The sequence below is a fragment of the Lycium barbarum genome, chromosome 10 (assembly GCF_019175385.1).
Source record: "Lycium barbarum isolate Lr01 chromosome 10, ASM1917538v2, whole genome shotgun sequence".
Lineage (NCBI taxonomy): Eukaryota > Viridiplantae > Streptophyta > Magnoliopsida > Solanales > Solanaceae > Lycium > Lycium barbarum.
Window position 1 is genome coordinate 104,903,711 of NC_083346.1, and position 15,698 is coordinate 104,919,408.

Genomic DNA, 15,698 nt, shown 5'->3' on the forward strand with positions numbered 1-15,698 from the left:
TAGTTAATACCTGATGCACTTAATCATACATATAAGCAGGTTTGATACCCAATCTAAACCAACTTATCAACAAACAACATGATTAATACACTAAACAAGCATAGAGCTACACTGAACAGAATTAAACTAAGCTTAACTAACTGTAGAAAATAATTCATATGAACATCAGATAGAGATCTTAAGCCATGTTTTCAAATGAAACACTGAATATACTAAATGAGCATCAACCATTATAAAAAAAAAAAAGATAAATATAACTTCCTATTTTACGACATCGGATATACAAATTTTATCGCAGCACCAACTTGAAATTAAAATCACTTTAAATATGCAAACAGAGAATCCAAACACACATCAGAAATCAAAGCGAACCAAAAAGTGGAAGGAAGGGATTGCACTGACCTTTTTCAAGTGCAGTGAACGGGGCGTCGAGGGCGTCGAATCTACTCTCGTATTGACAGATTCGAAACTCGAGTAAAAAATTAAAGTACCTCCCGTAATTAAAATTCTTTTGCCGAACAGCGACGAAAGTTGATCGAATTGTGAAAACTCAACTTTTCCACACAAATCTCATGACAACGAGTATTTTCTGATTTGGAAAAAAAGTTCAAGACCAGATTTAAAAAAAAAAAAAAAAAAGAAACTCAAGACTTTAGAAAAATACTTGCATCCCCAATCTGTGTTCGATCAGCCCCTTCCCAAATAGAATGGAATTTGAACAAACTCTAAGACTTAAAGTAATAATAGAAAGATGAAAATCCTCCCCATGGTCCTCCCAATTCGGATTATTTATAGGGTTGTGATTAGGGTTTAAGAGAAGGGAAAGAGGAGCGTAGGAGAGAGGGGAGCGTGGGACAGAGGGAAGTGGAGGTGGCAGAGGCGTGGGGGGACAGGGAGGAGTGGAGAGAACGTGAGAGGAGCGGGAGAAAGAGTGAAGGAGGAGAGGAGGAAGAAAGAGAAATGGAGGGGAGGCGGATTAGGATTAGGATTAGGGTTCGTGGCTGATGATATGAAGTGGTTGGGCCGGGTAATTATTTGGGCTGGACCGGGTAGGGGATTATTTGGGCTGGTTGGATTAGTTAAAATAGTGGTAATGGGTTGGTCCGTTTGGGCCATTAATTGGCTGAAAAATGTTGATCATTTCTCCCCTATTTAATTATTCTTGGGCTTCTAATTTAGTAACTAGTACAATATATATTATGTGAAGACAAATAGTAATTAGTGTGTATAAAGTAAAAATTAATTTAACGAGTACAAATCCTAAAATGAAACGATAACGAACCATTTAAAATTTGTGATAAAGTAATGCCCGTAAATGTTAAAAAATAAAAGTAGCGATATTAATAGTAGTAGCAATAAATATAAAATAGTGAAAATAAAGTATTTGGCTCGTCAATAAATTTAGAACCCGAGCAAATAAATTGAAATAAAGGAGAGACAAAATTGGGTGTCAACAATAATTAGGACACTTAAATATCTCTAATTAACTTGTTTGGAATTTTTTTGAAAGATACTAGGATGTAATATGGATCAGAGGTAGTAATTAGCTATTGCTAAGACATAATTCATAAACGCAATAAAATATTTGCTAGGAAGCTATTCATGATTTCATGGACTATGGTGTTGGCCTCCTCCCCCAAAATGTTTATAAATCAATATATACTATGCCTTTGAATGCAGGATTTTCTATTATTGCTACCTGAGCTATACATGTAGAAGTTAGTTGTTACACGCCGCACTTTCAGAGCATGAGCGTGACACGTGCATTACCGTAGTAATGGAGTATCGGAGACGTCCCATGATGTTTTAGAAGGTACAAGCCATAGAAAATACGTAACAATGAAGTAAAGGGCGAATTATGATCTCGTAAGTCATAATCGGGAAAGACTATTTTGAAACACAAGAACCTGGCCATTATCATGTATAATAAATGATAAATATCATGTATGGAGAGTTTCGGAAGGTTTCGAGGTCAAGCAAATTGAAGAAAATAAGTTTGACGAAAATTTGAGAAATGTTGAGCAGATTTTTAGTCAACTTTGGAGGGGTATATCTCCATGTATATTTGGAGTTTTAAGGCATTTCAAAAGGCTAAAATGAATTTCGTCGAATATAGTTTCTAATGCAACAAACCGCTCGTCGATAGGACATCGGAGTAGAGAATTATAGACGTTACAAACTGAGCTGTCGACGCAGAAACAGAGCGCTACAGTACCGCTACAGTACTGCCGACCCAACTTAATATAAAAGGGGCTAAAACCCCATTTTTCATCATCAAAAAATGCTCCAATGTTCCAGAATTTTCAGCCATCAAAAGGGCTCTTAATCTCACATAAAAGTGAAGGCTTTGAGCAAAATTTCAAGCTACGGAATATCAATCGAGGTCCGGGCAACGCGTAGACGTGATTATAATTTCGTTTGGTGTTGGAGTTAGCTTGGGGACAAGAAAATGATGAAGATTTGGCTACCTTCATAAAAATAAGGTATGAATCATTGAATCTTTTCTTTATCGACTTTGATTAAGGAATATTTGCAAGAATATAGGTTATAGTTTGTTGTGTTGATGTTGTTGATTTATGGATTTAGGGTTGAAGAGAATTTTGGATGAAAATACATATATTTATCTTGTAGGATGTTGAGGATGTTGTTATTGATGTTGTTGGTATTAATTTCGGCTTCTTTACAGAAATAAAGTTATTAAATAGTCGTATCACAAGTTGGTTAGTTGGGAAATTTAGAAAACATCGTGCGGGATGTTTTAGGAAATATATTGGCATGGATAATGGTATTGAGGATGTTGGTATTGTTGTTGTTGATTGGTTGTTGATATTATGATTTCGGGCTAGGCATATAAACAGGGGAGATGTTGCTCGAATTTCGACAGAACCTAAAAGGATTTTAATTAAGGGCTTAAGACGAGCGTATGATGATGATTCTAACAATAGTATGAATGGTTGTATATGTATATTACGAGGCTACGAATAATCTTAAGTGAATTGCAAGACAGGAAGTAAGTTGGAAGTTGAGAAATTATCTTCCAGGTATGTTAAGGCTCGTCCCTTTCTTTCAAAGGCATGATTCCTATGATTATAATTCCATATATGTTTTCATAGCCTCCGTATTTCCAAAAGTTAGATGTTCATGATTCCAAGGTATAACCCCTTTCCTAATAATTCATGAATGTTTCCAAAATGTTCGTAGTTCCTAAACCAGAGGTTTATGACTCCGTAAGCTTTTATGACAACAACGATGGATATGTTTTACAATGACGACGATGATGTCAAGGGTGAAAATATTTCTATGATGACTATGATGAGAATGATTTCATGTTAAAAGGTTCCAAGTTTATGATTTCAATGACGATATAAGAATGTTGAACTATTTCTTGATGTCTCAATTTTATTCATGGATGATGACTATTTTTTTTAAGATTCCAAAAGTATATGAATTGATGTCTTATGAGATTTATGATCTTATTCTATGTTTTCTCTTATTGCTATTCTTCATTGATAGTCTCACCTTATAATAATTGTTCCTTCAAGGTGAGACAAAGCGTCGATGATTATTCCATAACACAATCGGAGGTTACCGACCTTACGTCACTCCGATGTATTTATAGCTTTTGTTTGACTCTCATGCATGCTTTATATATATGTATGTATTTTCTCACACCGCGCCGCGCTATAGTCGGCCGGGCATGGCACATAGATGTGCACACCACTGCAGTGGGGATGTTATGATATTGCCCCGGACGCGGGCTAATGATGATAACACCGAGTCTTACTGGCCGGGCATGATACTATATATGACACCGCGCCTTAATGGCTGGGCATGTTACTATGTATATGTATAGAAATGTTTTTTTTTTTTTTTTTAAAAGGCTAAGCATGCATGTCATCCACCTTATGAGACATTCAGATGTACAAGTTATCTTTCTTACTCCTTGTTACTTTTCATATCTATATTATGTTGTTATTCATGCCTTACATACTCAATACATTATTCGTACTGACGTCCCTTCTTGTGGACGCTGCGTTTCATGCCACGCAGGTGTATACAGATGAGTAGAGGATATTGCTAGAAGATGTTCCAGCTGGATTGGCGAGTTCCATTTCTTTCCGGAGTGTTGCCGAGTCAGAGTATCTATGTTATGATATATTGGTTTATGTTAGAGACTTTGCAGACAGAGTTACGTATATAGCATGTCATTCTTGCAAACGGCTCTGCAAGCCGATGTATCATTAGGCATTATATTACAAATTTCATATGATTACAGATTTTACTTGATTTGAGAAAGACGAAAAGAATGTTTTTGAAAAGCTTTCATTATGCATTTCATTTCGTGAATTAAGAGTCCAGTGAGATTATGAATATAACGAGAACCAGCGGGTTCGCTCGGCTCTAAGTAAAGGGTCGGGTACCCATCATGCCCTATCAGGACTGGGGTGTGACATTAGTGCCTATTGCATGAACTGGAATCGGCATTTATCAAAATTCTATTTTCACTAATTATGAAAAAAATTAGCTGGTATCAATTAACCTTCTCATACAGTCATACTAATTACTATACACGTGCACATTTTAAATGTTTGCAGATTTTTATTTGAGGCCATCAGCCTATGAACCTATGCTATTGTTTTTTTACTACATCTTCAAAGAAATCAATCCGGTGACAGAGTTCCCACACCCCACTTTGCGGGAATATATTGAGTATGTTGTTGTTATTGTAATACGATGGTAAACTGTTTTGCAAATTACAGAAAAACTTATATTTCACACATTCTCCTAGTTATACTTTCTTACTTTATTGCAAAGATTATTTAAAGCACTGTACTCTAAAATTAATTTCGATATTTACTGAACCACTTTAATTTTTAATTCAACAATACATGTTCTTTCTTTCTAGAAGAGGAAAAAAAGGACTAGGGTATCTGAATGCATAGGTTGAAATCGTGAGGATCTCATGTGTGTACCATTACTCCGTTAGGATCAATCTTGAAGATACAAGAGTCGCAACAACAAACTAATCATAATCAAGATCATTCAAAGAGCACATATATATAATGACTTAAAAGGTTAAGATCGCATAGATCAACATCTTTTATAGTGTAATTCCATTTTCTTCATAACCACTAACAATATAAATAGATCAGAGGAATTACTTAGCATTCGAATTTAATACAAAAATAGAAGATAATTGAAATCAAGGGTTTATAACCACAAAAGGAGTTCAAACATATTAATTATCTGTTACATAATATTGAGATAAATTGAAATGAGTATATTTTCTTAGGGAGCTTTTAATTAGGTCAAAGAGGCCAAGAAGTTTGAAACTGAGGAATTCCTCCATACCCCTCACCATCATTAATCTTCCCCATTCCTCGAGCTGCATACCCATTTGTTCCCTACCAATTTAATTCTTAATGTCAATCCAGGTACTCAAATTGATGGAAAATATCAAAAGATCAATTCTACATAGAAGTCTATGCTAGTGTGTATATTTATATGCATCGGATAAAGTAGATTATATTTCATGGTAATTCTAACTCCTTACAATTTTCAATCCAAATAAAAGATCTGGTGGTATTGATAGGATTCCTCTAACCTATAATCAGAGGTCTCGGGAATAAAAAATTCTTGAAGGGAGCGTTTCTCCCTTTAATGGGCCCTAGACAACACAAATCCGAACTAACAGGGGCTATAAGATAGACACCAACACCGGTTTTGAGAATAAAACAAAAACTACTAATGAGTCCATTTCCTGAAGAATTTTTATTTTAATTTGGTAGAGAGATACTTTAGTTTAAATCGCATACAGTCATTCTACCTTAAAAAAGATCATCAGAGGGGGACAATTTATTTATGATTCTATCTGAGAGCTAATAAAATGAAGATCATGATGTCGTGTATTATTAGGAGCTACATTAATTGGTGACAAAGAAACTTTTCCTTTTTCATTGAGAATGTTCTTATTTGGTACAATGATGATTTAACATTAGCAGAAAATGAGAAACATGCACAAGTGAAAGCACTTTAAATTAAATTTAAAGAAAAAAAGTGTACCTGCATTGACTCCATATCATCCATCTCTGATGAGTTAAAATCATAAAACAAACTTGCTGCTGATAGTTTCATTGAAAGAAACTTAAAAAGAAAGATCAACGAAAACAAAAGAATATTAGAAAAGAGTTGATGACTCAATTTATTAGTTAAAAAGAGTTGATGACTCAATTTATTAGTTATTGTTCTAATTTTGCACAATGTAATAAGACCATAATAAGTCTACATATATACTTACATCAATTTGATTTTGCAGTGACCGGACATAGTTGATTATTACATCTAACATCACTGCCATTCCCATTGTCTGCAACAATTACTCGTGTTATAAGAATGCTAGTTTAATTTAAGCAAAACATACACTAAAAAAAAACAAGAATGAGGGACAAATGTTGTAGCTAAATAGCAAAATCCGTCGCTAAAACTATTTAGCGTTGGATTAATAATGAATCACCAGACAATTCTGATGGCTATGAGCCTTTTAGCGACAGATATACGATGAACATTGTAGCTAAATCCAATTCTTTTTTTTGTAGTGATAATACGAACTAATTCTTCTGCAATAAAAATATATCTGTAAAATAATTGAACACGAAGGATTTTGATCGTTTAAGTTATACTAGTATATAGCAACAACAGCAACATACCCAGTGTACTCCTACAAGTGGGGTCTAGGAAGGGTAGTGTGTACGCAGCCTAATCTCTACCTTGTAGAGGTAGAGAGATTGTTTCTGATAGCTCGGGTCACGCATATCAAAATCAAGTGTGGAAAGAAAATACAGTAATCAAGAAGCCATGCTAAAATATGATATTAGCAAGCATATGATATTTACCTTATAACATCCAGGAACTAGTTCTTGCAAGCTTCTGAGTTTTTCATTTATTTTCTCCCTTCGAAGCTAGTTCACAAACAAGAAATTACTCAAGATTATAATTTTACAAAGTCTTTTTATTTCATAAAATTTTTCTAGTGATGAATACATGATATAATTTAATTAATAAATATGAATGCTACTATAAATTGATTTTAATTAAAGAATACTTACTCGTTCAGCCAAACTGTGACTATCAGTAGCCTGGCCCCTCTTTGCTCTAACATGTACAACTTCTCTTGGCTTCTCAGCTTCTTTCTGATTGTTCCTTTTTCTCTTTCTCCCTTCACATGTGTTCTATCACAAAGAAATTAAGGTAAAAGAACAATTCAGCTACATTTTTTTAAACCCTTTTTTCACAAGTTGGAATTCAACTTCCAACAGAATACACTACACCTTACATAATAAATATTGGAGCTGCTATTGAATCTGGTCTCTGATGGTTGGAAGACAGAAACAATAGCATGATAGGAATAGCAGGTTGACAATTCACAATAAAATATTGTAAAGTCGCTTCTGATTCCTTTGTTGTCAGACTTAAGAAGGGTGTCCTCTCAGATGGACAAATGGAGTTGTTAGAAAGAATTGCCGACCGCCGGAAGAGAAGGGGGAAAAATGGCCACTTGTATAAAAATAAAGCAAATCCTTTTTATAACACAGATTAAAAGAAACAAGAAAGGGTGATTTAAAAAAAAAAAAAGGAACATAGTTCTTATAGATCACCTTGCCAGTATTTCCAGGCACTTGAGGTGGAGGAGTTGGAATATTATTAATATTCAACATGGACTCTGATTCAAGGATTGAATTATTCATACTGCTACTGCAGCCATAACTTGGACCTCCCAAAGTAAAAAACTGAGCAGCAGCGGCAGCGACAGCCGCGGGATCATAAATATCATGGCTAATATTCATATGATCGGTATTAAAATTAGCCATGATGGGGAGTTGATCATGATTAGAGAAGTTTTCATTTGACAAAGCCAAAAAACCATGTTCATGAATATTTGAGCTGAAATTCTGATCATCTTCAAGCTGATGGCTTAGGCTATTTAGGAGTTCCATATTTGAGTTCATCATCAGAGGGGAATCACCCATGAAATTTGGCAGATTCTTGATTTCCTTGTATGATAAGATTAGGTAATGCAAGAGAACAAATGTAAGGGTACTACAGTTTCTATGGCAGACTTTTAATATATACTGCTTCCTCTATCACGTGATGGTGTTTGATCGGGCACGAAGTTTAAAAAATAAATAAAGTTTATAAGTCATATATATATAAAGTTTATATATATATATATATATATATATATATATATATATATATATATATATATATATATATATATTATGTTTATGTGACTATAAATCATTTCATTAAGAGTAAAATGAGTACTTTAAAGTTAAATTATTGCTCCCTCCATTTCATAAGAAGTGGTGTTTTTAGCTTGGACACACCACTTAAGAAAACTATTCATTCCTAGAAAATAAGATGTATTTTTACTAGCTTACAGGGGTGTCCCTTCATCGGAAAATTACACAGTATATATAAGGTTAATTTGGTTATTATGTATAAATATTAAGTTTTGAATCCCCTTAACATAATTTGAATTTCAGCTTGGTGGACGTTTAGCCCATTGTTTGTAAGTTTGAATTCTACTAGAGGCGTTCTTTTTATCTTTTTGAATGCCTTGTCAAAAGTCCTAGCTCCGCTGCTGCTAACTTACCCTTTGTCTTGAAAAAGAAATTGCTCTTTTAGTTTCTTGGCTATTGCTCTTTTAGTTTCTTGGCTATGTAAAACCCCCTTTGTTAAAAAAAAAAAGGACTTAAATTAGAACAAACTTAATGTCTTCTTGATCATGTAACACACCACTTATTTTAAAATAAAATGAAAATGTAAAAACACCACATATTATGAAACGGTGAGAATACTAATTAGAGAGAAGTAGCATACTCCCAAGTCTCATGTCTCATTTTATGTGTTGATATTTAACCAAACATTTAAACAACAAAGGAAGACACATAAGCTAAACTAATGCTAAGTATCAAAGTTACGGCCTAAATGATTAAATAAGAGATGGTGATGACAGTTCCACGTATCCTTTCATATTCTGCCTCTTCATAGAAAGGTGAATATTTAATATATCAAGTGAGCCGTACAAATCATGTCATTAAGAATAAATTATAAATTATATGATTAAATAATTTTCAAATATAGAGATTGAATAATTTACTTAAATAATAAAAAGTGTGTCACATTTAATGGGATGGAGTGAGTAACATTTATTTTTTCAAACTATGGCAAGCAATTTAATGTATATTTTGATGATTGGAGGAAATAGATTTTTGGGGAAATATTAAAAGGAGACTCGTGGATGTAATCTTTTTTGATGGGTCCACTTCAATTTGATAAATCAAGTAAATGGGACCATTACTCACCTTTGATTGAGCATGATCCAAATTGAGAATATCATTGAAGTCTTTTAATGGTTTGGAATTGAGGTGTTGGAAATGACAAGAGTGTACATTCCCATTGACCACTTTAATAATCTTTCTCAAACTTAGACCTCGTACTAGTTATTAAAGATTTGATCAAGATAATGATATCCTGATTCATTGAGGAAAATGATAGTAGTATTTTATGTTGTAAATCTTATAGTAGAAAAATACTTGATCACAAATTTTGTCGGAAAATATTTGATCACGAACCTTGCAGGAAATTTTTGAAAGCTTGAGGCATATCAATTAAGACATTGTCCTTAAGGATATTTTACCCAGTATGGGTGTATCCTCATGATTCAACAAACTCTTCTAGCACAAAACTAGGAGCTAGAAACTAACAAAAATTTCACAAAGTAAAAAAACCAGCACAATATAATATACAAGGAAGAATATGTTTTTGTATATATCTCATGTTTTGATGTCATCTGCCAACAAAAGATAAAGAGAATATATATAGTACTTGAATTGGACCTCTGTTCCTTTCAGAATGTCTCAACTCTCAACATTAAAATATAATTATTAATAATAATAATAGCCATTATGGCAATTCAACTAACCGCTAGCCATTAGAGGTATTCAAAGAATATAGTGGTCTGTTACAATTGCAAAAGTTAAGAATTCAATGACCAAGTCAAGTAGTCTCTTAAGCATTAAAGCTGATACAATACTATAAAATAATTAGCCTATTAAAAAGTCATTAATATAGTATTAAAGTAATGAATAAAAATATTTCTTTTGTATTAAAGCCAATAAAAACGTTAGAAATAGCTTATTATTTTTGAGATATGAAATAGAAAATAATATTTTTCTAACAATCCCCCCTATATCTCAAAAATAATAAAATAAATAAAATAATAAGTTTTGCTGGGTTTACATATATGAGTACAATGCATCGAATATGGTGTCTTGTAGACTATGAACCAGACCTAGATAAAACAAAATTAAACTTACAGAACAATTGGTGAAATTTAAAACTTTTATGAACCAAGAATTCTTTTATAAGCCTAGGGTCTTATTCTATCACTACTCGCACAATCTTTGTCGTTATCGTGGTTTTGCGCTAAGAGGCCATGCGCATGTCTTGTATTCATGAGTGCCCTAGAAATCCTTCACAATTTCATAGGAGTGGCACCACTCCACACTCATATAGGTCCAATCATCAAGTGTATTCTACAGAGCAATACACCACCTATAAAGAATATGAGTTGGATTAAGAGTTTATAGCTTAACCTCACTAGGCTTTGCGGTTTTGCACTATATTCACACACCATGAGAGAGACATAATTTAATAGTGCATACTTGATCAACTAATGACTTGTTATTACCCATATGAACCTAATTCATAGGATCTCCAATCACATAAGTTGGGTTACCATCATTGTTGATCTACTCAATTGACAAAAAAAGTCTCATTCCCCTCGATGTTTCTTATAGTCTATGAATCGGCCAAATTCACTTCAGACTCCACACAATTATATATAAAAATTATCACATCTCACAGCTGTTGCTCTTATCACAATGTCTCAAACGGATATGTTTTATTGGCATTGAAAAATTTATTTATTCACTACAGCTAACGCTGTTTGGTAACAACAATATATAGACACGTTGGTTTATCCCAACCTCAATACTCACTAAGAAATATCTTAGCTTCATTACTAGCCAACTTCAAACCATAAATTCATATTTCATTATGGTCTACTTGGTAGATTTTCATATTATTACACCCCCGCAATTGGTAAACACATAACCACAAATGGATTTTGAGATCCACTTAGCATCATTTCACCCTTCTTGTACAACAAATATTAATTCACCAAACACTATCATTATTTGCTTCTTTTAAAAAAATAACGCACCAAGAGAAGAAATAACACCATAATATGTTTTAGGATCATTATCAACAAGATAAGTATGAAAGTCTCCAACTTTTTTCTTTCTTTTTCAAATATTAGTTTAAGAAGATTTTTTTTCCTTTTCGAGGACTACACAAGTTCTTGAATTAGCAAAGTAAATAAATCATTCTTCTTCTTCAACATAGGTGTAAAACACAAAATTGATTTTTAATATAAATATGCTTAGTAGCATCAAAGTCTGACACCCAATCATTCAATTAATCACAAGATTCTCTTGAGAAATGATCACAATAATTTTGTCGTCCGCTTACTCAAATTTATGTTTACTTAGCGGGATTATTATTTCTCCAAATCTTCTCTACATTAATGGACTTGATGACTTAATTCGTCAGAGACAAAATAATAATTATTTTCATGAAAGGTTTCATCAGCTTTGCAAAATCTAAATAAAATCTCCATCAGCATAGTTGATAGTCTCACATAGACGTTTTCTTTGAGCTAACACCTTAAAACCATAAGGTATATCATGATGATATAATTATATGAACACAAAAAATATTACTTGAAAAATCATCCAATTAAATCAAGAGAAACCAGTAAAATAGAAAGAATATAGGCATAAGTAAGTGCCACCTTATCTATAGATATATTTTGTGAAGTAGCATCTCTCAAGTCTCAAGTACTTATTCAGCAAAATATTTTCATTTTATTTTGTAGTAACCAACAACAAATATTCACCACAACATCTCAATTCTATTCTTCAATATTGAATTAGAACGAAAAACCAACTTTCCCCACTAAACCACTTCTACCATTAAAAATAATGTCTTAAAATTGTCTTAATTAGAAGAGGACTGATAAAAAGATATTCCCAAAGATTATTGACAACAATATATATAAGATATTCCCAACATCTTTTATATATATATATATATATATATACATACGGGACTTCTTTTAGAAATGATCAATGTTAAGAATTCAAACACTAAAGTTAATTGTCTTTCAAAAGTCAAAATGCATACAGAGTAATAAACTACCAATCCACATCAGTAAATAATATACAAACACTACATAACTTAAAAAGAAATTATATGCATCATTTTGAGGCTAACATTTATCAGCTTATTATATTCTTGTGCCTCAAATCGACTTAAAAACTGCACAAAAGTTAGCATTCAAATATTAGCAGAAACATACCTAAAACTTAGGCAGATTATACTAAGTTGTTCTCTTTCTATTTTCCATAAGAATAGAGTGAGAAATATCCTTAAGATTATTGGAAATCTTACGGAAAATACTTAATCACAAGCGAGCGAGAGCGGATTGGGGGTTTGAAGAAAAACAAAGACGAAGCTTCGTTCCTCTCCTTTTAGGCGAGCTACTTCATTCCTCAGCTTCGTGTTCACTTCTTTTTCGCCAGGTTTCATTCGATTTGTTGTGGATTGGATGATGGAAAAACCAGCAAGCTACGGCTTCAAAGCTTACCTTATTTAGAAAAGGAGAAAGGACTTTTTTATAGATGTTGAGGTTGAGTAAGGGGGGCGGAGCTTGAAGAGTGAAGCGAGCCGCGCTAGCCTAGCAACGTTTTTCAGCAGCAAGCTACGGTCTAACGACCCCCTAACCTAGGTTGGGGCGAAAACTCCAAAATCCAAAACGTTGGTTAGGGTTCCAAACCTTTCTCTAATAATAAGGTAAGCTTTCAAGCCGCCGCCCTTTAAAGGAGCGGGCGCAGTGAACTGTAATTGTGAAAAGGAAAATACTTGATCATGAACAGGGGCGGATCCAGTGTAATGGATGTGGATTCCCGGGAACTCACACCCGATAGCCCGAACCCTGTATTTATATTGGGAGTCTATTAATTATATAACAAATTGCTAGTTGGGAACCCATTACTTAAAGAAGTTGTTGGCTCAACGGCAACGAAGGAACCTTGATTCAGCGCTCATGTTCTTGACGTAGGATCAATTCCCCTTCTAGTCTTTTTGTCTGAATTTGCATATTAGTTCATTTATTAGGAACCCACAAGCTTAAAATCCTGGATCCGCCTCTGATCACGAACCTTGCAAGAAATTCTTGAAAGCTTGAGGCATGTCAATTAAGACATTATCCTTAAGGATATTTCACCCGGTATGGGTGTATCCCCAAGATTCAATAAGTTCTTCTAGTACAAAACTAGGAGCAGAAACTAACAAAGATTTCACAAAGTAGAAAACTCAACACAATATAATATACAAGGAAGAATATGTTTTTGTATATATCTCATGTTTTTCTGTCATCTAACAACAAAAGATAAAAAGAAGATATATATATATATATAGTACTTGAATTGAACCTCTGTTCCTTTTAGAACGTCTCAACTCTCAACATTAAAATATAATTAATAATAATAATAATAATAGCCATTATGGCTATTCAACTTACCGTTATGTCCATTAATTAATTATTATTATAATTAATAATAATACTAATAATAATAGCCATTATGGCTATTCAAAGAATTTACTTGTCACGTTAGAAATAGTTCTTATTATTTTTGAGATATTAAATAGAAAATAATATTTTTCTAACACTTTATTATTTATGTTAATTTTATTAATTTATAAAATAATAAAACTTAATAATATTTATGGCGCTTATGCCGACGCCTTGAGCTTGCCACTTTGCCCCATATTGGATAAAATGTCTCATTTTACGTCCACGCCTTTTAAAATACTGTTCTTAATCATGAATGACTGTTGAGTATTCTCGAATGATGAAGAAATATGATATGAAGCAACTCCAAAATTCGAAAATGCAGCATAAAGCAATATATTTTAAGTAACTTCAAGATACCAAAGTACGATATTGACAAGTGTGATAGGAACTCCACAAGTGACAACCATATGCGTTAAGAGGTTGATATCAACCATTTTTCTTTACATTCTCGAGTGCGTCATTTTCAAGTCCTAATATTGAAAGGATGTTCAAAAAGTCTCTTTTTTGCAACTTTATCAACGAATTTCCAAAAGTATCAAGGATGCATGAAAGTTACAGATGATGAGAAAAAAAACGAGGAAAAGAACTAGACAATCAAGAGTTTCCTTTCTGGTCATTTTTGTCCAATTGGAACTTGACTGGAATTGTACCCTTTCATCTCCAAAAGCATGATGATCCATACCCTCCATATATAGGACCACAAACAAGGCACAAAGTCCGGGACATGAAAACATGGCAACATTTATACACCTCGAACTGTAGTTTATGACTTTAGAATCATATGAAATTATGGGATCAATTTCATGTACCGTGTGTTAGGTATTTGATTTGATTTTCTTATCATAATTGGGTTTTTCATTTCTTAAAAAGAAAAAATAAGTTTTTCATATTTGGGTTATCCTTTTCCTTGGAGAAAAAGGTTTTCAACTTTTACAAAAGGGTTTTAAAAAATATACCGTTTTTAAAAATATTTACTCTACATAGCCAATATACAATATTATATCTGGGGGAAGCATTTACACATAATGTATCAACCTTTTATAAAGTGTATAAAAGGTGTTTATACACAAATACGGGCTAAATCGGGTGTTTATACACAAAGTATGGGCTACATGTGCGTCAATATTTTAAAAAGTAGACATAGAGCGTAATTTTTCCTTAAAATTGAGGTCCTTTCCTTCTCACTTGGCAGAATTTATAATGTAGTCCTAAGGTTTTATTTTTAAAAGCTAATTTATTCCACTAGAAAGTGTGTCTAGCGGACTTTTTATTAATAATAAAAACTAATCCGGGAGAAATACCGAGGGGGCGGGGGGGGGGGGGGGGGGATCCTAATGAGGTAACGAATCTCTACTAATTACAAGCGTGCAAAAATAAGAGTTAGAGAGATCGAACTAGACGATTTATGATCATCACGAGTTTATATTACACTCTATGATGATATTACAAAAAATGATGCTTAGCTAATGAAAAAATATAAAAATCAAGAACAAATTTGAGTTGTCAGCACAAATTTTAGTTGACAGCCTTAAACATCCTTTTACAAATGTATGAACGAAAAAGTTAGCTCCCGCCTAAACTAGTCAAACCTTGAAACAAACTATAGAACTTGATTAACTACAACCTCACGATTTTATTTTTATAAAACAAGCTTTGATTTTGACTTGGATTGCTAGGTCAAATTCCTAATATTTTTACCTTTTTTCAACTAAGTCTAAAATCCTCAATTTAAACACTTGATTCACATGATTCCATGCCTAAAAATCCTTTAAAATAAAATATAATCACCATAGGGTGTTAGAGAATTATCATCTCAATGCCCAGGAGTGAAATCACGCCATTTGATCAACCCTCTTGGACTCTTCTTTCCCAAAATAGCAAAAAAAAAAAAAAATATTATACCAAAATTGATTTTCATCGCGATTGCGCCACC

At 33.1% G+C, this 15,698-nt stretch overlaps 1 protein-coding gene across 2 annotated transcripts; it reads right to left on the minus strand.

The window, feature by feature from the left end:
• Positions 1-5,078: 5,078 nt before the first annotated feature.
• On the minus strand, positions 5,079-8,082 carry LOC132615152 (transcription factor bHLH75-like). Of its 2 annotated transcripts, XM_060329733.1 has the most exons (6): positions 7,656-8,082; positions 7,107-7,229; positions 6,894-6,959; positions 6,299-6,367; positions 6,064-6,144; positions 5,080-5,405 (listed from the first exon to the last, which is right to left on the minus strand). In XM_060329733.1, the coding sequence occupies exons 1-6, from the start codon at positions 8,025-8,027 to the stop codon at positions 5,310-5,312; spliced, it is 807 nt and encodes a 268-aa protein (XP_060185716.1). In that variant the 5' UTR covers positions 8,028-8,082; the 3' UTR covers positions 5,080-5,309. The 2 variants fall into 2 exon arrangements, with proteins under 2 accessions (XP_060185717.1, XP_060185716.1); XM_060329734.1 differs by lacking the exon at positions 6,894-6,959 and having other exon boundaries at positions 5,079-5,405.
• Between the last annotated feature and the right edge of the window lie 7,616 nt (positions 8,083-15,698).